Source organism: Acanthopagrus latus, chromosome 21 (genome assembly GCF_904848185.1).
Source record: "Acanthopagrus latus isolate v.2019 chromosome 21, fAcaLat1.1, whole genome shotgun sequence".
Classification (NCBI taxonomy): domain Eukaryota; kingdom Metazoa; phylum Chordata; class Actinopteri; order Spariformes; family Sparidae; genus Acanthopagrus; species Acanthopagrus latus.
In genome coordinates this window covers 5,751,573-5,775,211 of record NC_051059.1, presented here as the reverse complement: position 1 = coordinate 5,775,211, position 23,639 = coordinate 5,751,573, and the positions used below count along the sequence as shown (strand labels likewise).

The 23,639-nt window shown below is 43.1% G+C and overlaps 1 protein-coding gene across 1 annotated transcript; it reads left to right on the top strand.

Moving 5' to 3' along the window:
* Positions 1 to 1,152: 1,152 nt before the first annotated feature.
* tgm1l1 (transglutaminase 1 like 1) lies at positions 1,153 to 22,416 on the top strand. The gene is made up of 14 exons (XM_037084632.1): positions 1,153 to 1,311; positions 6,526 to 6,812; positions 6,992 to 7,183; positions 10,599 to 10,850; positions 13,932 to 14,050; positions 14,713 to 14,820; positions 15,302 to 15,479; positions 15,957 to 16,095; positions 17,220 to 17,412; positions 17,829 to 17,982; positions 18,278 to 18,562; positions 20,054 to 20,214; positions 20,321 to 20,457; positions 20,550 to 22,416. The coding sequence occupies exons 2-14, from the start codon at positions 6,527 to 6,529 to the stop codon at positions 20,692 to 20,694; spliced, it is 2,349 nt and encodes a 782-aa protein (XP_036940527.1). The 5' UTR covers positions 1,153 to 1,311; position 6,526; the 3' UTR covers positions 20,695 to 22,416.
* The last annotated feature ends 1,223 nt before the right edge of the window (positions 22,417 to 23,639 follow it).

The following is a 23,639-nucleotide window of genomic DNA, read 5'->3' as shown; positions in this document are numbered from 1 at the left end:
CACAAAGTTGCAGGTACGCTTTAGTCATTCACTCACACTCTGCTCTGATTGGTTGCTGTCACAAACCTGCCGTCGGTGAGACAGATTACCTGGAATAAACGCTTCACCACAGTGTGCTGTTTGCCGAGGGACGCTTTTGAAATCAAGTTAGCCTTTTTGGCCTTGTGATCGGATGGTTTAAATTTAGGATGAAAGGTCAGATTGAGTTTTTTTTTTGTTTTGTTTTTCTTCTGAGGACTTCCTGTCATCTGTGAACAAACCATCAGATGAGAACTGAAAGTGTGAGGGGGGAAGTTGTGACTCCACCAACACTGACAGCGGGGGGGTTTCCTACTGGGGAGGCTCAAGCTGGGTTCATCCGCGTACCACCCAAACTGTGGTTTTAGTTTGTTTTGGTGGTTTTTAACCCCATTGACCAAAGTGTAGCCCACAGATATGTACAATGTATGCTATCTGGGACGGCCCTCTCACTTTGCTTTATATTGCAGGTTATAGGTTGTTTGCATCAAAACATTATATAAATGGCAGGAGTTAGAGTGATGATATACCCTTTTATATTGGGCACTTACATAAGTGCATTTATTCAGGTACTGCAGGTTTAAATTTTGAATTACTGCTTTATATTCCCACTCATCTACGTTTTGGAGGCACATAATATATGTTCTACTCTCTACTTTTTTTAATGATAACTTTAGTTACTAGTTACTTTAGTGATTACTTTCTCCATCAGGGCAAAAGTGCATTTCATTGATTATTTTTTATCAGTTAAAAAAAAAAAAAAAAAGAAGCTGAATATTAGATCTAATAATGAGCTGTGCCACAAATATATAAACATGTACAACATAGGCGTATGTTACTTTTACTTGTGCTATCTATTCCTCCTGAGTACATTTATTGCCAGAAAATTACTTTTGATACCTTAGTACATTTGATGCTAGGCTACTTCTGGATGGAAAAAAAAATAGTGTCTGCCTGACATTTTGTAACAAACTTTATCTCATCTGTCTTCGTTTTGGGTGTGTTGCGTCAGTGTGTACGTGTGTGTGCGTGCGTCAGTGTGTGAGTGTGTGAACGGAACCCCCTCGCGGAGAAAACTTGATAGGTGGGGCGGGGTGGGATGGGCTGTGAGAGAGAAAGGGGTGTTTGTGTATGTGTATGAGTGTGAGCATATAAAGTATTCCGATCCGAGAACCGAGCGAGCGAAGAAGAAGAAGAAGGGAAGTTTTCCGAAAGTTTGACGCAGAGCGATAATTACTGAGGAACGAGGCAGGAGACTCAGCGCTGATCCAGACCAGAACCAACACAGTGAAAGTAAGATTTCCAGTCTCTTCTACACCAAGTTTGTCTTTCTTATAAAACAGATGTTCAGTGGAGAGTAAACTTGAGGTGGCACATGACATAACGGTTCCTCCTGCTGAGAGAGGGAGGCTCCCGTGATCACTTCTCACTAAGGACAGACCGTATCAGAATATATCAATATCAAATCTGGGTTGACTCCATACACAGGCGAGTTTTTTTTTTTCTTCTCTTGCCTTTATTGACTTTTTGAAGTTTAAGCTTGAACTTGCTGAAGTTTTGTTAGAACAAAAAATCCAATTAATCAGCTCCCCAGAGAGGCTTCCAGCTGTTTTTTATAACGGAGCCCGCAACCCAACCACCCAGCTCTGCAAACTCCCAGAAGTTGGTTTACTGTTAGAAAAAACAAAACAAAAAAAAAAAACAAAAAACAGAAGAAACTGCTGCGTTGAACGCTGGCTGTCGAAAGGCTGGTGCTGAACTGCACTGCTGGCTCTTAAAAGTTAGTTTAAGCATCTTCATGCCTTCAGCCTTGTTTGTCATAGAGCTGCCACGATTAATTGAATAGTCAATTAGTCGTCAGCCCTTAAATCACTATATTTTGCTAATGGAATAATCAGTTTGAGTAATGTTTTTTGAGGTAAAACTCCCAAACTCTTTAATTCCAGCCTCTTAAATGGGAATATTTTCTGGTGTGTTACTCCTTAGTTACTGTTATTCTAATTTTTTTTCACTTCCCGTATTAAGTAAAGAGCACCGTAAAGTAAAGGCAATTTCTGAAGAAACTGCAGTTTGAATGGCAGATGTTCAAACGCTGGTGCTGAACTGCATTGCTGTTTTTAAAAGTTAGTTTAGGCGTCTGCGACAGTTAATCGAATGATCAGTGAGTCGTCAACCCTTAAATTAATCAGGAAGTATTTTGATAATGGAGTAATCATTTTGACTTTTCTGGTTTCTTTACTCCTCTATGATTGTAAGTATTTTTGGTTGTGGACATTTAAGGATGTCATCTTGGTCTTTGGGAAGCACACATTTTTCACACGTTTCTGACATTATATAGGGGCAATGGACAGTCCTGAGGTGGTTGATGGCCAACCAGTTGCATTTCTTGATACGATAAGCACTGGGTGGGCCGGCATGCCAACACAAACTGACAGAAGAGAGGTGCCAAGCTGCAGAGGTCGAGGGCACGGTGTGATGGAAGCAAGTGACACGCGTGGTAGTGATGGGTAGAGAGAGGGAAAAGAAAAGATGAAGCAGGCTAACTCTTGTTTTCATGCTTGGCTGATGGTAGTATTAGGAAATCCATTTAAATTTGTGCATGAAAGTGTGTGGGGGAAGAGCAAGGCTGCCAAAAAATTAGTCTTGTGAAATGACTTTTCAAGGTTTTAGGGGGCTGAGTGGATGACTTTAATTGGGCAATTTTAGGCCACCTATGGTGCAGCAGTGAGATAACTTTGCTTTTTCCCAAAGCCTGTGAAGACACACATTACCAACAAAAACAGTCTGAAAAGGTTTTGTTCAGTTTGTTGCCTTTCAAAAGAATCCACGCTTTGCTGTATTATTTGGCCAATTATAATTGGCTCTTTCATTTTATCACCCCAAATATGTGGTCATATTTGGTCTGCGAGGGAGCAGGAAAAAAGGAACGGGGAGCTTAATTTTGCTCTTCAAGTCAAATGTGGTTAATCGTGTCATGCCTTTTACTTGTTGTTGATCTGCACGGCGGTTCCCTTTTTACTGAAATTAGAGACGGAGCGCGGAGGCAGCACGGAGTGGGGCAGAAAGCGTGACTTTAGTTTTGGGTGGAGGTCGCGTTGCAATACACACACACAGCTGACGTGATCCATTGTGTCAGTCTCAATGATTGTGGATGTCTTTGCCAAATATTTAGAGGATCTTGGAAACAGTTGAAGGGAGGGCAGGGTCATGTGACCGACAGATGAACTCAGGAAGTCAAGGAGTTGAAAAATCTGAAGTGAATTAGAAGTTCTCTCTCTCTCTCTCTCTCTCTCTCTCACACACACACACACACACACATTGACTCTGAGGGTCTGATACTGTGAGCTGCCCCTCCCTACCACCTCTCCCTCAGCTGTTGTCCACCCTTTGAACCGGACCACATACCTTCACCATCAATGCCTTTTTCGCCCCAGAAACAGTGTGCTCAGCCTGTCCAGTTCAAAGAAATCAGTGGAAAAGTAACAGCACCAAGACCAAGCAAGCAATCAAAGACTTTCACAGCTGCTTGTCTGTGTCAGATAGGTGCAGTTACATGACTCTGACATCATCTGTAAAGCCTTAACGCTTTTCTTTCCAAAGCGAAATAAAGTTCAACAGCAATTGTCCGATCTTAGCTTCATGCTACCCGTTACCCACGAACCCCAGCGTGGCATGTCTTATCAGATGCCAGCAGTGAGGTCTGTGAGTGAAAATCCTGTTCATTATCTGAATCAAGGATGTTGATTATTAGCCATAATGTTGTAACAACCCAAGATAGACTTACCATGAGCTCTGAGATTGTCAAACAATGGTAATGTGATCAGCCAAGAAAAGCATGGTTTTCTTGCAAGTCATGGAGAAGTACCACAATACCCACAACTCTAAAGCAAGATGGCAAGGTTTCTGATTGCTAGCGCTTGATATTACCTTGACACCACAACTGTAAAAAATGTCCAAAGGGGTAAAAGTAGCTAAGTCAGGCCATGCACTAGTGTTTGTGTGTTGGAAGTTGTTGGAAAAGAATCATTTGCAATGATTTATGGGATAAAGAGTCAGTTTTTTTTCCCCTCAAAATCAAGTGTTTTGTGGTCACAGTACCGCTCATAATTGGTTGCCTTGGTTCCAGGATTAAACCTCTTTAAATGAGGATTCTCTGAAACATAAATTGAGTGGATGATGGGAAATTCACTTCCTGAGCCAGAGCCGTTTCAAAAATGTGGCGGTCACTGTTGACTTTTCAGGCTTGCAGTTAGATTTATTAGTCAGACGTTACAAAAAATACTATGTGTAGGACTGGGACGCCTGCTGTCTGGGAGCCTACATGCTCCTAGATCGGGTTAAGCTAACGTTAGAGGCTGCATCCCATTTGTATTGGATTATTGTTAGCTTAAGTCGTTTTACTTATAAAAGTCAAACACGCCATTTGAAATTCTGAAAAGTAATGTGTCAATCTAACTTCGGAAGTCAGCTTTCCTAGCAACATGTGATCAGGGATGTGTAAGGTGAAATATCACATTTCAGTTTTATGTTTGGCCATCAATGGAGACGTTAGCATTTATTTGCTAGCAAGTGAAACGCGCTAAAATCTGCCAGCGTGCTACGTATACGGAATTTTCGAGAGGTAACTTCGCCACCATTATTGTTGTAAACCCTTTGTGCAAGAACATGTCGTGACAGGAACAGCAACTAAGGAGGGTTTAGCGAAAGGGTGTTCCCAAACCTTAAGACGAGAAAATCGCCCTGTAAAACCCAACATCTATTTGTATTTTTACTTAGCAACGCTGAATTTTCCCCTGTGTTACTGCAGCTCATTACAGTTTATGAGAGCTAACAAAACTCCAGCGGCGCTTAACTGCTTTGGTAATTTAGCCGTGTATCAGCCCATATATGATGCTGAGATAGAGAAGTTGCAGATGGTGAGAAAAAGGAGGGAGGGGAGGGGAGGGGAGGGGAGGGAAAGTCCTCCTCCATCTGCCTTTCGTTCTCGTAAACATTACCTTGCGTTCACTTTCCTAATGTTGACGTTTGGTTTACAGCGAGCGACCCAGAGTTTAAGTTGTGAGCATGGGCAGGAAGGACGGGCTTATCTAAGGTGTGACAAATGATCTAATTCCGCTGTGATTATTAGCGCGCTGTATGAGGGTGGGGATGTGACAGGGTGATAAATGTTCGTATGATCCACAGTACTGGACACCGAAAGCCCACAGTGTATGTGCACACAGAGATATACAGTCCTAAGTGCATTATTTCACAACAGCTGGGGTGAGGCAGATTGAATCCAGCTGCTGGTAGGTGGGATGACAAATTGCTCAGGGAGTGTAGCGGACAAGCATGAAAGCCTAAATACCCTAGAATTCTTTGAGAAAGCCTGACAGCTGAGGAGAGTGCATATATGGAACGCGGTAATTGTGGGAAAAAAATATAATAAGACGTGTGTGGCTGTTTCAAGATAGGGTAGAGGAAATAGAGGGACAGAGAAGAAGGACTGGAGGAATGTTTTGTTCCGCGGATTGTTACACAAAGTCTCGGTGGAATGAAATGTACAGTCACACACAGCCAAATAGGGCTTTGTCCGGCCGCTGGCATCTCTTTGTGCTTATCGTGAAATGTTGTCAAGCTACTGGGCTTTGGCGTTTTCTCACTCACGTGTAGTCGTTGCTGGTAGATTTGGTTTCATCTGTCCCGCTGTGAGATTTCTGCTCTCAACCTAATAAAATTGAAGTGAAAGTGGTTCTCACATCAGGAAAAAAGCTCATCAGCAACATCTCTTTCCAGATAGAGTGTACACATTCGTCTGGATGAGGCACAGCGCAGTCATTAGTGTTCTAATGAGGACTTTTCCTTTGTAGAGAGCAGGTGATAAAAACTGTGTACAACGGGGCTTATTCAGAGGCCGATACTTCATCAAGGACTGTAGTGTACTTCAAGGGTTAGGGACCCATGGACATACAGAGAGGAAGTCCATACTCTCCTGACACATGCAGTATAAAGAGCTACTATATTGTTACACCCACACAGTTTGGCTTGTGGTCTTCATCAGGGTCAGGGTCAAAAGACTTTCCAAAGGTAGAAAAAACGGGACAGGGAAAGTCTTTACAGATATAGTAATATTTCTGCATTAAAATGTCTAAACAGTGACTCGACCTTTGCTGTATATTTTGTTAAACTGTGTACTTACATTACAAACATGACTCAACATAACACAAATGAGTCATCCATGAACATTTTTTGCCTGAGTCCCTTAGATAGATTTTAACCAGCAACGGTGGTCGTTTACCAGTGAAAACTACAACTCCCATGATCCAGCACTGTTTGCGTGTTTTGCTTGCTTTTGACTGAGAAACTCCTAGCAGCGAAAATTGCATACAGTTTTATGTATTATTTTGCATTAGTTACCATTTAGAGCCTCTAATTGTCCCAACATCAGGAAAACTTGAGTCATTCAGTCATCATGTCTGTGCGCCATAACCAAGTAACCAACCAACACTTTTCTAATATGTCTCCTAGAATGCCAGGTGAGCGGCCATCAGTCAGAGGAACGTCAGAGGTGGGGCGTTTTCCCGGGGCGGCCCCGCCCACCAGGGTGGAGCTGACCATTCATAAAGCGGGCGAGAGGAAACAGGACGAGGGAGGCTGTCGCCGCTGGTTCAGGAAGATGTGTCCGTGCTGCTGTAAGCGCCAGAACAGCCACTCCTATGATATCACGGATAAGGTGGAATTGGTCAAACCTCCGACTCCAGCCCCAGAGCCTGTGAAGCCGAAGCCTGAGAATGGAGAGGCGAAGGAAATGGAAGGTACTGTCGCAGATGTTTGGAGTGTAAATTGTAGTATGAAATTGTTAGGGCGAGGTTCAGCTCAGCTCTCTCATATCACGATGACCCTTCATGACCCTCTCCAAATATCAAATCCATAGCAGCAGTGACACAGACACATAACATACAGGCATTTTATGATAAACTTTCCCTTCTCTCAGAAATACAGCTGTCGGTGCGTTCTGTGGACCTGCTCAGCTCAAAGACGGGTCAGAACAGACGGGAGCATCACACCGACTTGTATCACGGGGAGGAGCTGATCATCCGCAGGGGACAGACTTTCCAGATAGAGATGGAGCTCAGCAGGCCTTTCAATGCTGACACCGACAAGCTGCACCTGGACCTCAAAACAGGTAAATAAATACATTCAGTAGCATATTATAGAACATATCTCAGCATTTCACATTGGGTTGCATCAGACTGGTTAATTTAGAGGAATGTACTCAGGTTCCCCAAAGAACAATCTTGCAAAGACACTCAGCTTAAAATGGAAGGCGCTCTCCAGCAATTTAGCATTTCACTTTCATCAGCCTGTGTTGATCACCATGGACAGATTAAAGCAAATAATGAGCACAATCACAGCATCACAGGCGAAGATATCCTGACTTTTAATTTTGGGTAAAAACTGGATCCTACACTTCCCATAATGCAACTCATCAGCAATAAGTAAGACTCTCCCTGCCCGGTAAATATCCAGTTCTTTCAAACTCAAAACCTAAGCTCATAAAACAGATTAGAAATTTGAAATCCCTAACCCAATTTGATTATTTTTGCGGATAAAGACTGATCCTCTAGACCAAACTACTACATTTTGATGGGGTACACAAAAACATCTGAAACAGCAGAAATGTATGATTCGATTAGGAACAGCATCTGCATTTTGAGTCAGCAAGTGAGCTTAGCGATCTAAACTAACTTATAGTGATGGGTGAACAGCTGACATACTGTAATAGATGAATAGTTGGACCAGACTGTCAAATAGATAAAGTGATTAATTGCTCAAAGTAATGGAAAAATAGTGACTTATAGTGTTGCGTGAAACTTAATAGTTCGTTGCTTATGAGTATCGTCTGAGTAAAATGTGTAAATATCCGTACTTGTAATGATGGAAAATCCTATTTTGGTAAAGCCGAGAATGTTCACTTCACTGTTAACAGTGGTAAACCTGTAAAGTTTTGAAAAAAAAAATAACAAGTAGCGCAACTTTCAGTTAAAGCCCCATCTATTCTATAGGTAATTGGAACAACTACAGATAATGGTGTGCACGCTCATCCCTTGTGAATAATAAGAAGTGTTGGATAAACTTGGAAATATTGTAATGGAAAAATAGTTTCAGTTGCTGAATGAATCACAAATGGTTGAGATAGAGCATGTCTGGAACGTGCTGGGTGGTGTAAATGAAGCTTTCGGGTATGAAGGGGTTCATCTAACAGGGTTGCGGAGCTACATCACCCAAGCACATGAAGTCAGCACTGAACTCTTTTCACCGGTTGAGCAGTACGGTCCACGATTAAAAAAATGAACCGATCTGAATTGGTGGAGCGCACCTTCAACCAGTGTCTGCTGCAGGCCTGTGAGAAACACGGAAGACTGAACGACAAGTCTTGGGAACGAGCATGGGAAGCGTGGTCCAAATGCCGCGCATAGCTCGCACATTTAAATCGAGCAGCAGCTTCAGCCATAGCTGCACCGCAAGGTTTGGATTCCACCCACCACCCCACAGCGTTAACAGTTTCCAGACCTCAGGACATTGGACACCCCGCTCTGGTATTTGCAGGCCTCGTACTGTAGCCATCCGCTGCTCACTCGAGAATAAACGGCCATTACATCACCACAGAGGATGCAGCACATAGTTACATGGGGAGAGAGGCTGTGAAAAAAGAACAGACACAGATTACAATCTGAGCCGCCCACTTCGCTCAGGTTCTCATTAACTTTGCTTTCACAGTCAGATTTGCTGTGAAAAAAGGGGGTTTAAGTGTTGCACTAAAAGCGCAGCTTTGTATCATTGCAGCTCTCTAAGATGTTATTTTGTTCAATCAGTGAGCCGAATAAAGAGTCCAAGTCAATTTTCAATAGAGAGTGCTTTACATTGATTTCCTTTAGAAAGAGCACTTAGACGTAAGCGAGGAAGTCTTGGCTGCAGTCAGATGGAGAACAATGGCTTCTCAGTAAACTCCACGTTCGCTTCGGCAAATGGCAGCTAAAGCCCAGCAGGGTGCCACAGGAGGGACGCACTCAATAAGTCTTAATCCAGCTAGAAGGTTAGCACAAAGGTTTGCATTAAGTTGTGTTAGCTTCCCATTTGTTTGCCTTAAGCGAAACACCAAGTCGCACAAAAAGGAACATCGAAGGCCACAAATAAAACATTCAAGAATGTGTTTACTTTTCTGCAGAGGTGTGTGTGTGTGTGTGTGTGTGTGTGTGTGTGTGTGTGTGTGTGCAGTATGGGAGGTTTTACAGCCCCTGAAATTTTGTTTACTCCCGCAAACCGCGCACAGCCGGGTGCTGCGCCGTGATGCATACGTGGTTTATGGTCCGCTATGGTTATGTGAGCCGCTGTCAGAGCACACTTGACAATTACCGTGACGCGGATAATGGAGTGTACTCTGTTCATGTCGCGGTGGAGCCCCTCCACGGCCACCTCCGCCGTCTAACGTTATTGAATCCGAATTTTCAAGGTTAGCTGAGAACTGAGAAGAGGAGAGAATTGAAAAGCACTTTATCACTCTGACATGAAAAGCAAAATCTCATACAAAGATGCTTTTTTTTTTTTTTTTTTTTTTTTCTAAACAAGCACAAAGTGAACAAGTTTATGTGCAGACACACACGAATGCATTCGCTCTCTCCGGTGCAGATCATAGCCGAAGAACTCTTGCAATTATATATTTATTTATTTTTGTTTCCACTGGGAGCATCAGTTGTGTTTGTTTTGCCATGAAAGGTTCACCCAGTTCGTTGCGCCGATTCTTATTTTTCTGAAGCATTACAATGATTATTATCTTCAGTATTTTAATAGCTTTTATGGTTCAAAACACCTGCGTGCAGTTAACTTTTATCTCAGCGTTTTGGAAAATATGCTGATCTGGTTTCTTGCCAAGAGTTAGATGAGAAGTCCCTAAACCACCTACACATCTGATCGCTACATGTGAAGCCTTGAACACGTTGGATAAATCGGCCAGTAGTGTCATTATTAGACAGGCACTAATGTCCGTGTCTGAGTATATGTACCAGCACTAGCAGCTAGCAGTTTCACGTAGCAGTTTTAGCTTAACAGGCAGATTTGACAGTGCTATCAATCTTCTTATCTGACTTTCAGCAAGAATTTGAATATGCATAATCCCAAAATGTCAATCCAGCCCTTTGGTTGGTTAGAAATATGCATGTGCCTGAGCCAGCACCACTGACAGTAACAGAGCAGCTGTTCTAAATGAATTCTTAAATGCTGAACTAGCTGCTAGGCATTACATTTTGCAAATGTGTGACACGATGACCCAGTGTGATGTTACAAAGTTACGGAATTAAAGATGGGGCTGCTGACGAGGCGTTTCGGGGGCAGCGTTTTCTGTGGGACTTTGGAGCTCCCACTGGCACAGACTTTGGGCTTTTTTAGCTTTAGAGACCTTTTACATAAACAGGAACACACTGAAGGAAAGGGGAAAATAACAAAAAAGCATGATATGTCTCCTTCGATACATCAATATCGGGTTCCTGAAACTTTTGTTACAGTGTTTTTGTAACATGACTCGACTATAACCTGTGTTGCAGGCCCCCTACCCATGGTGTCCAAAGGCACCCATGTCATCATTCCAATGGTGGATCAACTGGAGGATGAATGCTGGGAGGCCAAGATCGTCGAGCAGGACGGCACCACGGTCAAGCTGTCCGTCAACTCGCCAGCCACCGCTGTATGCGGCCTGTACGGACTCGCGGTGACGTGCAGCTCCATGAAGAGCGAGTCAACAACTACTCACAACTCCAGCAAGAACATCGTCATGCTCTTCAACCCTTGGTGTGAAGGTAAGATTGGCAGCGGTTTGTGAGCGAGCGGGGGGGGGCAGAGGGTTTACATAGATCCGAGGCAGGAATGTGGAGGAGGAGACAAGTGATGGACGATAAAGGGAGCCAAATGAAAGGGGAAGAGGCAGGCGGCGTTGCGTAACATGTCTGGAGCGATTTACATTCTAATGGTGAGACTATTAGCTTTGAGGCCGAATGCATCTTCCGAAAAGTCAACATTTTCCTCTGAGCAGAGCTGTCAGTTACAGCCCGATTTCCAGGGAGAGTGTTCCAAGAACACTGCTGCTGTATTATGTATGGCGTCATCACTCTGATAGCAGACACTGGTACAGAGTAGATCTGTTTGGTCAGTCCGCCTCTGTGAGGAATCCTGATATAGCGTTACACATGGGTGAGAAAGCCCAACTTAATCTGGGAGTGTGTTGCTGTCGATCAAGCAGCTGCAGCTTGACCCCGTGTGTGACTGTGGCAGTTATGTAACTGCTGGCCGTGATTCAAGACTGCCGGCACACTTGGCTATGCCACTTATGCACCGTGTTGATCTGTGCGTGTGTGACCAAAACAGTTTGTGTGTGAGATGAAATAGACCTCCGCATACAGATATGAGTTGAAGCCTTTGCTTGCTTTTTTAGGGTTTATCTGTATTTTATCTGATCTGACTTTCAAAATGTTCCCAGACAAAACAGGCCCATCCTGTTTTTTTAAATCAAGCATACCAATTTTACTATTGTTATTATTATACATGCACTGTTTTTTTCAGTGGAAAGACAGCTGACATAGTATCACCTAAGAGCAATATTAGCATTAATTTGGAGGGGTGTTCATGGCTCCCTGTTGAAACTAAGTCCAATATTCACTCTGCTGTTACCTCTGGGGCCTTTTCACAGAGACAGACTTTGGTTATTACTTAAAGGTAGGGAAGGCGATTCTGGAGAAAGATAGTTGATTGTTGTCTCGTTTCCAGGTTGAGAAATATTGCTTTGGGTTGATATTCATCGTGACCCAACTGACTACAACTGAACAGTCAACTGTCTTTCTCCGCAATCGTCTTCCCCACCTTTAAGCTCAGCTTTGACAATTTTAATGTCACAATGAGTGGATATATGCAGGTTTTACACATGACTCTTTTCCCATTTCAAGTATATACGAATTTGCCTTTCTCTGTCCTTTGTTTCTTTGTGTTTGTGTGTTGCCTTCAATGTCAGGGACACACCGACTAGCAGGTAACGATAGAAAAGCACAGCAGAGTCCATTGGCAATGTCACTGTAGTTACTTTTTACCTCAGTCTCTCCTTTAAACTCAAGGACTTCTGAATTATGTCCGTGCAGCTGCGGACTCTCTGAGTCTTGAAGCGACAAATAAAGAATGGGTTGTAAAAACCAAAACAAAGAGCTAAAAGATGGTAAAACGGGTGGAACTGCAGAGTTGGATGATATTTATCAGATTTGTCACGCCGAGCCGCGCCTTTAACACAGACATGAAATAAAACAGACTGTGCTTCATGTATATCATATTTGTACACTCAAATGAGATTTTAACCTGTATGTATGAAAAAATGTAAGACTTTTTTGTCAGTATCATCTTATTTCCAAAATGCTTGCTGTTAAAAGTAAAATGGGGGTCAGTCTTGGTTTTTCCAAAATAATACATAGATACTTTTCTCTTAGTCTGTAAAAAAACAAGCATTAGGAAATTGGGTCCATTGGTTATTCTGCAGAGTTTCTTTTCGAGTTTGCTGAGCACTGCAAACTATGCACACAGGATATTTGACAAAAAGAAGTGTACTTGCAATGCAGCACAATAAAATAAATAAATAAATAAAAACCCCAGCAAAACCCGGGACCTGGCTTTGATAAAAAAAAAATATAAAAAATATATCTGTCTTTCATTACGGGGTTGCTGCTTTTGGCACGGAGCCCAATCTCCTCTTCCCTCTTTCAATCTCTTCATCCCGAGACCAATCTCCCCCTCGCGCTCATAAAAGTCAAAATCCCACAATTACTGTATAAAACCGCCACAGGGTGAGCTCACAGTAATCCTGCAGCTGGTGACAACCTGTCCTCTCCCTCCCTTTTACTGCCGCTGTGTGTATTTCCTGCCTTTATACGCCTCTCCCACCCAGCACAGCTCCCGTCTTGCTATCTGCTGACCCGACCCTCACTCCATCCCCTCCTCGCCGTGTTTTCAAGCCTTGCTCTCTTTCATGTCCTCCTGTGTGTGCGTGCGTGTGTGTGTGTCTGCCGCTCCCCACATGGCAGAAATATTCCGTAAGAAGAGAAAAATCGCAATTATCACAGCTGCCAAATGCCATCAGCCTCACCTCCCTCTTCTTTCTCCTTTAAAATCTCAAGACTCTCTGTTACGCTCCGCTCTCCCTCCACCCTTTTCGTGCACAAACACAACTTCCCTTCTTTTCCCCCATGACTTTGTTAAGCCTCTTCCTTCCACTCTTTTCTCATGTCCAACCGTGAATGCTCTGATACCTCCTCTGCTTCTGGTTTCTTCTATTTTGCCACATTCCCCCCCCCCGCCACCCCACCCACCAGTAATCAGGGTGGCAACAGGGAGATAAAAGAGATGGAAAAACAAAGGCACGGATTTTTGGAAGCCCAGGCAAGAGGTGGATGGACGCCCAAGTCTGCAGTGCTGATGTCAGTCAAAACAGACTGCTTCCCATAAAAAGAACGCAGGCCCCACTGCAAGGTCCATGGACTCATTGTGTTTCTTAACCATTTCCTGGCCTTGGGGACCCTTTTACGTTGTTTGTGAACAGAAATGGCATTCTTAAGTGATTCAGTCACTGCAGAGTTGAGTGAATCATGGATCACTGGGTCACTTTCACAGACAAGGAAGAAGCCAAAGTCTTAAACTCTTACCTCTGTCATTAAATCCAATCCTACATTGAGCCCTTGTGTTTCCTGTCAGGGTGGGTTTGAGAGTGTCAACGTTACCGCTGCAGCTGTAGTTGCATGAAAAGGAAAGAAACATGAGTGTGGGATGAAAAACTGTACCCTCAGTCTTCTATTCTCAGTATTATAAGAATGAAGTGGATGGATATAATGCGGTTCATGTCTTTCCAGAGGACACGGTGTTCCTGGATGATGAGGAGGAGAGGAAGGAGTACGTTCTGAACGACATCGGGAGGATTTACTACGGCACAGAGAAACAAATCGGTGCACGCACATGGAACTTTGGCCAGGTACGGGTGGCTGTTAAAAAGGGGCAAAAGAAATTCAAACTTCGAATTTTTTACAATATTAATGAGGTAATAATGCAAACTAAGAAATATCATTTTGTAATCATAACTTAATAAACAAGTTGTTCTCAGAGGAAAAACAAGATCCCAGAACACGGTTTGAAGGTAGAAAGGTGGCAGGGTCCGCCACACAAACAAAGTGAAACAGCGCGAAACTGTGTTGTCCTTTCTGGCCGGGTTGTTTATTCAGTTGTCGTGAAAACAAAGAGTTTGTTCAGTTAGTTTGTTTCAGTCAGTGACGAACCCTTCCATCTGATTGAAACCTCTTCCCCAAAACTACATTGTGCACTTTCAAGACAAGATGTGACTTGTGCAACTTGTGATGGTGCTTAATGTATGGTTCTTAATCGTTACATACCTCTGGCACACAGCCCCTTTGGAACTTATGAGGGTGTATTTCTTTAAGACAGAAACCTATATGTATGTATATGTATATATATGTATGTATGTATGTATTATTATTGTTACTCTTTCTTTAATCTCAATATTAAAACGTGTCTTTAAATTTGACTTCTTTCGTTCAAACCACAAAATCAGATCAAAACCCTCACTCGAATGAACTGTTTTCCTTGGCTGATTATTTGTTTTCTTCTTTTCCGCTGCAGTTTCATGAGGGAATCCTGGAGGCGTGTCTGTTTATCCTGGAGAAGAGCGACATGCCCGCATCTGGCCGGGCGGATCCCGTCAACGTGGTCAGAGTCATATCAGCCATGGTGAGTTTAGATTTGCACTCACGTCCCAGTCCCGCTATCTCCACGAGGTCCCCCGAGGTTTCATACCATCGTGAGTCCTCCAACGCACATTTTTCACAAGGCCAGTTAAAACACACTACAATGAGCTTTTATGCAGAGGACACTTCCAACTCAAATGCATGTGCTAGTGAGATCACGACCCCCATTACAGTGCTCATACCGCTTTTGTCCACAGGGTTTGCTGGTTTCACAGTCTTTTCCAAACTGCCAGGAATAACATTATGGGGGGGAAAACACTGGATACTTTATTTTTTCGCTTTTTTATTTATTGTTCTTTACCTAGCCTCAGGTTACCACAAATTCCAGGAAAAATGCAGAGGACATGATCTACTAGCTATAACCCCAACTGTCGCTCATTTTCGACTTGAAAAATGATGATTTTTAGTATTCTGGTGAGAGCATCTGACGCTTGTGACTCACTGTGTCACCATCCTCTCTGCAGATTAACGCTCAGGATGACCTCGGGGTTCTGGTGGGGAACTGGTCTGGCGATTACTCTGACGGAGTGTCTCCTTCGTCGTGGAGCAGCAGCGTGGAGATCCTGAGGAAGTACCACTCGTCCAACGGCACGCCTGTGTCATACGGACAGTGTTGGGTCTTCTCTGCGGTCACCACAACAGGTGAGAAAAGACATAAGAGGTGCGCGACAGTTTGAAACTCGGTGTGTGTGTGGTGGGGCTACGCTAAGTGAAAGAGACAGCTGTGCATCACAAGGTATTCAGCCGAGGTCGATTAGATTAACAGGCCACAAACGATCACGAACGTGGCTTCCCGGTCGACCAGGCCCTCCTCATCAGCCCTCACTGATCTGTAACAGAAGACTTCATTCATTGTGCAGGGGCACTCACATGATAGCTAGCTGACCTAGCAAGCCGTAGCTCATATACCCCCTGAATACCTCGCACTGGCATTCCAGTCATACCTCCTAGTTTTGCCACCGACGGAGCCACATGTGTTGCTTTCATTCAGCGCGGATAATAAAGTTCAAATGCCACCGTGCAAATTCCATCTCCGGTCCCAACATCTTGGAACATAATTCAATTATGAAACGACCCCATAAATTCTGTTTTAATTAATCTGTCTGTCTTTGTCCACAGTGCTGCGGTGTCTTGGCATCCCCGCCCGCAGCGTGACCAACTTCCAGTCCGCTCACGATACTGATGTATCCCTCACTACGGATGTCTTTTTCGATGAGAATATGGAGCCGATCGACTACCTCAATAGGGACTCTGTCTGGTAAGATGTGTTGGATTACATTGAGGGGATGGCATGCTCAGAAAATTGCCTGCCTTCTAAATCAATACCTTCGGAATGCACCGTATATTAAGACCTGCTCTGAAAGCAGTTCTCTCTAACATGAAACCTCAGACACGTCAGGCTCCTTCAATTATTATTATTCACTCCTCTAGGACTGCAGAGGGTTGTCTGGTATCTATCTGCTCTCCGGTAGTAGTGGGAAAAGCCATTAGAATGATCCGTGCCATTACTGGTTCCCCCTGCCTTGTTTAACGACAAAGAAAAAGTACACCAGGCTTTTGCAATGTAGATAAATGTAGCTATATTCGCCAGCTTTGTATCAATAATTCCTGTCAAAAGTTAGGATCTGTCAGTGAGTTTCTTGGGTGTATGGGTGATACTTCCAGTGCCCAGCAGAACTAGATAACTATCATAATAACTTTGGCACTGGTGGCACTTTAGCTGGCTAAGCAAAAATAATAGTGTTAGAAGTATTCACTCGATAAAGCTGCTAAACTAGATCTTCGTGAAAGAACGATACGCTTGTTGTGCCCATAGGCAAGGCGTCATGGCAGCTCAGAATAACATGGATTCTTGATTATCTAGCATTGTTTAATGGTCATTGCTCAGACTTCTGATATACTTTTGCCCAACCTGCACACATGTTCATGAAAACATAGTTCTTTTGAAATTTGAAATTCAGATGCTGCTAAAAGATTTGTAATGTAATCTTTAAGGAACAGTATGTTCTGACTTGTTTTTTTGCTGAGAGTTGGATGAGAAGATTGATACCATACTTGTCTGACAGGAGATGGTTAGCTTAGCTCAGCTTAGCTTAGCTTAGTTTAACTTAGCACACAAGGGGAAACAAAAGAGAGGACAACCACTAGCCTGGCTTTGTCAAAAGGAAACAAATCAGGCCATCAGCCTCTCTGAAGTTAAAAAATAAAAACTTGATATTGTGTTCAAAAACGGAAGTGTAAAAATGTGTACAGAGCCAAGCTAGACTACTGTTCTTTTTATGCTAAGCTAAACTACCTTGCTCTCTGCGGACAAGGCTCCCCAAAATGTCAAACTGCTCCTTTAAAAGGGATCTCACATTAACAGCGGTTGATCCCATCTAGGAACTTCCACGTATGGAATGACTGCTGGATGGCGAGACCAGACCTGCCCCCAGGTCACGGAGGCTGGCAGGCTGTCGACTCTACTCCTCAGGAAACGAGCCAGGGCACCTTCCGCTGTGGCCCCGCCTCCGTCAACGCCATCCGCTCCGGCCAGGTCTACCTCAAACACGACACGCCATTTGTCTTCGCCGAGGTGAGTGCTCAAAATGTGCAAGTGTGCGCTTGAACAGAGAGATCGCTGTTATTATGTTCTCCCCAGGTTAATTTTGATGCTTTAACAGAGTGAGAGGAAGGTGGTCAAAGTACATTGCAAGTATAGAGGATTGCAAAAGGTGGTCTTCAGAGCTGAGACACAAACTGTGAAGCTTTTAGACCTAATATATGTGATTTAGTGCTTCCCAGCAGACACCTTCTCTAGCGGCGAGTGTTACTCGCAGATAGAGGACAAAGCGCACCCATGTTATTCACAGGGGGAAAAGAAAGAATCTGTTCAAATAAAAAAATAGAATAAAAAGATTGTGATGCATACTTCATCTTCAGTATGAAGAGCAAACATCTTGTGTATGCTCATGTATGAGCTGATTGTGATTGTTGGTACTTTTCTTCCAGGTCAACAGTGATAAGATCTACTGGCAGAGGAATCTGGACGGCACCTTCAGCCAGATCCACAGTGAGAAGAAAGCCGTCGGCCATTTCATCAGCACCAAAGCAGTGGGCTCTGACGAGCGGGCGGACATCACACACCTGTACAAACACCAAGAAGGTAGCGGCAAGCATATTGTGCTTCTAATTGCATTTCTACCCCAGATTAGTGCTCCAGAAACAGAATTATTTTTACACTACAGTAAACTGTCATGATTTAAAGTTTTCTTTCTCTGTACATAGACTTTCCTCATCTCACCCCTCGGCTGTTCTTCGCCTGCTCCACAGTTTTAAAAATATGTGTCTCTGTTTGCTTTGTTTGGAGGACAGCGGCCCATATTTCTCGTATCTGTCAATAAATCCTCAAAAATTGGACAGGATGACATGCACTCACCCTCCCCTCCCTCTTTCGCCAGATTCGGAAGAGGAACGTATTGCAGTGGAGACTGCCAGTCGCTATGGCAGCAAGCCAAATGTGTACTCCTCGCCCATGGCAGAGGATGTGTCCGTGGAGGTGAAGATGGATGGTGAGGGGCCCAGGATGGGTGCTGACGCCCAGCTGAGCATCCTGGTGAAGAACCTGAGCTCGCAGCCTCGTCGGACCACTCTGCACAGCCAGGTGGCCGTCATGTACTACACCGGTGTGCTGAAGGGCACCATCAAGAAGGAGCAGATGCCTGTTGAGCTTTTGCCCAACGAAGGTAGGCTTTCCACTGAACTTTAAAGGCACAGTTCACCCCAAAATCATACATATCATACATATTTTACCTCTTACCTGTAGTGCTATTTATCTAGCTAGATTTATTTTGGTGTTGAGTTGCTGAAAATGTAACATATCAGCCATAGTGGTGTCCGCCTTGTATATCATGGAACTAGATAGCACTCGACTTGTGAAGCCCAAGGCGTCAAAAAGTGCTTAAAAAGACTCAACAGCAATTTCTCTTTCTTGCAAAACTTCACCCGGTTACTCAAGATAATTTATAGGCCTTGTTGTTAGCAGTTTAACGTCGGAACTATTTAGTTTAGTCTCATATAAAAACATACCCTGGCTACATTGGTCCAAAGTGCTAAAAGACACCTCCCCAGCTCAGCTGTAATGCTCGATGGCTTAGTTAGCCTAGTCATCGAGCCTGTTATCCATTTTTTGTGCTAACATTGGATCAAATTGCCATGTGCTTGACCACAAATGTTCCAGGAGCCATGATCCATATCTACTGAGCAATTGTTTTGCCATGGCAACTTTAAAGGTGATAAGCTCAGTGTTGTTTACAGCTTGTTTATGGGGCCAAAAAAGTCAGTTAATTCAGACACAATATGGTTGATGCATCTTGTTGAACACTGGCCAAAAGTGAGTGTGACAAATTTCCAGTCCATTTGAAGTTATGCTAACAATGCATTATATTAGCCATTAGCTCCTGTTCACAAAAAAAACCCAAAATAGAGCTACAGTAGCAACCCCCCCCCCACACACACACCGCCCCCACCCATTTTTACTTGTAAAGGAAAAAATGTGTTGTTTCTTGTTCCTGGGGAATACGGTATTCTTGCAATTGATGTTAATGCACTCGAGCAGGCAGGGAGCTTTGCAAATCAACCGTGAAAGTAAATGCCACTGAAACCAAAAAGCGTTGTAGCCAAGAGAGTTAAATAGGTTTTTGATGCACATTGTGGCATTAACACAGTAGATTCAAGTCAAATGAACTGTGTAAAACGACGTCATGTCGCACACAACGGAAAAGATGTATTTGGTATACCTCATTTAAAAAGGGACAGTTCAACATTTTGGTAAATACATGCATCACTCCCCTTGAGAGTTGGACAAAGAGATTGATACACTCTCATGACTGCACAATATGAAGTTAGCTTAGCAAATACCAAGCAGTAAAAGCAAGTAATAGTTTTTTTTTCTGGAGGGATGTGTGCAAGCAGGGAGGCTATATCTATTTATTTGGTGCAGCGACTTCCTGGACATTGTGCAAGGTTCACGTATGAAGTCATATGCCTGGCAAAGGAATAGATTTACACTTTCTTTTTTTTCTTTAATTCAAGAACGAGGTCAACTATTTAGCTTTGACAGGAACAACCTGCTCTTCAGACTCACTGCTAAGCTAAAAAGCTAACAACAAAACAGAAGAAAACTCAAACCTGCTGATAAATATGCTTGATACTGAGCCTGTATTCTCTTCAAACAGAAAAGACCATTGAGTGGATCCTGCCTTACCAGCAGTACCAAAACCAGCTGGTGGACCAGGCCGCTCTGATGCTGACCCTGTCTGGAAGAGTCAGTGAGACCCAGCAAGTATTGGCCAACCAGACCACCTTCAGGCTCCGTACACCTGATCTTACCATCAAAGTAGGTTTTAGATTTTTTTTCTTTTTTCGGTATTAGCAGTTTTAGATTTATTTCTAGAAAGGTTTGGTTCAACCCTTCTGACTTCTTTTGAATTACCCTCCGGCAGCCTTTGGGAGATGCTGTGGTCGGCAAGGAGATGGCCGCCAAGATCACCTTCACCAACCCCCTGCCGCGTGTGCTGAAAGGGGTGATCTTCAGAGTGGAGGGCCTGGGTCTGCAGAAGGGCCATGAAGTGGTCGTGGGGTAAGAACCCAACACATCTTCCTCTCATTGAACCCCCTTCATCTCTTCCTCCACGTCCACGCTAACATCCCACTCCTGTTTTTCCCTCTCAGTGATGTTGGTGGTCACTCCACGGTGACGCTGACGGAGCACTTCATCCCCTCGCAGCCCGGACCCAGGAAGCTGGTGGCGTCCCTCGACTGCAAACAGCTCACACAAGTGCACGGAGTGGCCGATATCGTTGTCCTTGAGCAATAGGAGGTTACTCGCTTCCTGTTCTGCTTCTCTCACATCATCCTATATAAATATAAACTCAGAATCTCTAATTATATATTTTGAAAGAAGCTGTTCCTGTATCTTAAAACTATCTTTATTATTTTTTACTACATATATTTTTACAACTATGAGTAGGCGACTACAAACTGTAGCATTATCAGTATCATTAACTTAAGAGTGATATGGATTCACGCGTCCGCCTTAATGTCAGAACTGTGGTAAAGGATGCAGCAGGGTTTGAATGCATGCACAGCGAATGAAGTGCTTCAATGACATAAGCATTTGTAGGTTGGAGCAATAAAACGTATTACTGTCCTTACACTAAAGCATTTCAACACACTGAACAAAAAACAATGTGAAGGTGCTGAAAGTCATGTCGTGGTGTAGATATTGTTGCCGTAGTACTGGAGATGGTGTGTGAAGTATTGTCAGACAAAATGAACCTCACATGGCTTACATGAAGGAGAGGCGCCGTGAGATGTTTGTTAAAACGGAACGGCGTCGAGACTGACGATGACATTTTGCAAAGGGCACATTATAATTTCTGACGTTTATGTCTGTCGCCCTCGATTGATTGTAATTGCAGAAAATGATCTTTGAAGGATGACTGCATTTTCTGCGCCAATCAACAATATGGATTTAAAAAAAAATAATCTAAAAAGGACAGTAAAGTTTGCATAAAGGTGCGATGTGTAAGAATTTTAGTTGGAAACGTTCATAAATTAAAGGTGCCATAAGTGACGTTTTTATATTAGAATAAGAGTTAAACAGCTCTGTATTTCAAGAGTGTGTTTGATCAGTAAACCATGTCAGGCAGCAACATTGAAAAGACATTTTCTGGCATCCCTAAATATTTTGTCCAATCAGGACAAGAGGTGGGCCGATTGTCTGCCGATTACCTCTGTAGTGTTCATGCAGACTGCAAAATGGACAGGAAGTTAGCCAAAACGACGACAATGTTACAGCAGCTTTAAATAAATTAGCATCAGAAAGCAAAAAAAAAAAAAAAAACAGAACTGATTTTACATCATGATGTGTACTTGCTGTTTTGCAGAGATACCTACTGAAGTTAGCATGCTAACAAGCTGGCACCCCACTCCAAAACTACTGTGCTTGCAATGTAAACACCACCAAAATTCCCCCAGTGCCCCAAACTCACAGTTCCCGCTAACTCGCTAACAACGCCAACAATTGGCAGTGGTTAGCAGTTACTCTGGTGATATCCTGCCCCCTGATTGTTTATTCTGAATCCAACAGGTTGCCACTTCTTACATATCGCACCTTTAAATGATCAGATAAAATGCAAATTCACGATGCTTTCTTTATTTTGAAAAGCAACAAGTAAAAACTAATGAAACTGCAAACTTAAATGTTCCCTTCAGAAGAATTCTACCAAATGTCGCTGTCTACGTCTCATGTGTTCACCTCCATAATGTGCTTTTAATGACGCTGATGTGACCTTTATGGCATATTGCAAACTTACCTACAAGATTGGACTTGTCACTGCTGTGAATTCCAGCAAACTGCATCAGAACAGAGACCACAGGGGCGAAAAATTCACCCGGTTCTCATGCAGTCAACACGATGCACAATGTGAAGGAAGCTATTTTTATTTAACATTACACTATTTTTCTGCCTCAAGTGTTTTTTTTGTTTTTTTGTATCGTATGTGTTGCGTTGGTAATAAAACTGACAGTGACGTGATGAGCTGACTCCTGAGTGATTCTGCCTCCAAACATCATCAGACAAGTCTTTACTGGATAGAGAAGGCAGATGTTCAAATTATGATGTCATCCAGAGATGAGAGAAGAAGCAAGTGGTTACCTGTATTTTTCCATTTCTGCAGTCTATTTTGTGTGTGTGTGTGTGTGTGTGTGTGTGTGTGTGTGTGTGTGTGTGTGTGTGTGTGTGTGTGTGTGTGTGTGCTGCGTGAGGGATGATCTGCCGCGTAGTGACTCATTTCTTCTGCGCAACGCGAGGCAGGTGACACACCTTTGCTGCGTTTCATCATTCAGGATATTGGGGACATAATACACTTGATATACACTTTTTACTTTTCCTCTTGGGTATGCTGACGTCAGCATTACTGGAGAGTTAAGACCAAGATGTACACGTTAAAGCGAGGGTTGGCTCGTCCCCGCTGGATTCTGATTCACTGCTCTCGTTTTGCCTGTCTTGTGTTTTATTTGTTGCATAATGTGGTGCTGTAATCTCTCTCCTGGCTGACTGTACATCGGCTGCAGCCTTTTAAAACACGATGGGATGAAGAGAGGTGTAACTAACTACTTAATGGTACTTTCGCATACTTGTTCTCCACTGCATTTCAGCGGGAGATCATTAATTTTTTTAGTCCGTTGCATTTATTTACCAGCTTCTTTTTACATATAAATTATTCAAACAGTGAAATATAACTAATACATGATAATACACTTATTATAATACAATTATTGGGGTTAAGTTTTTGAAAGTTTATGTTTCAGTATGTAAATAATAGATTAATAAACACATTTTAAGTGTCCAGAACAGAAATCTGAATATTGGATTAAGCTGCGGTCAACCAGTGAGAGGTTTTTACACAGGGAAATTTTGATCTCTTCTATCATCACGTAACTCAACATTTTTTTGCCATGTTTTGAGGAATAAAATGTTGTACAGATCAGGTTGTGCATAATATATGAACAAACACTTCAGTAAAAAAAAAAAGACCTTCAGAATACGAGTAGTATCACAACTGGAGGGTTGGGTGTATGAAAGTGCTGCTGAAGTGGAGATCTCCGGCACTCGAATGTGAGAAAGATCCCCTTTTTGAGGAAGCAGGCTTTAAAGATAGGCATTAAACATTAAACACTCCAAGAGTGTCACTTTGTGTTGAAGACTGGCAGGGACATAAAGGCTCAGATTAAAAACACATTTTTAAAATTTCATAA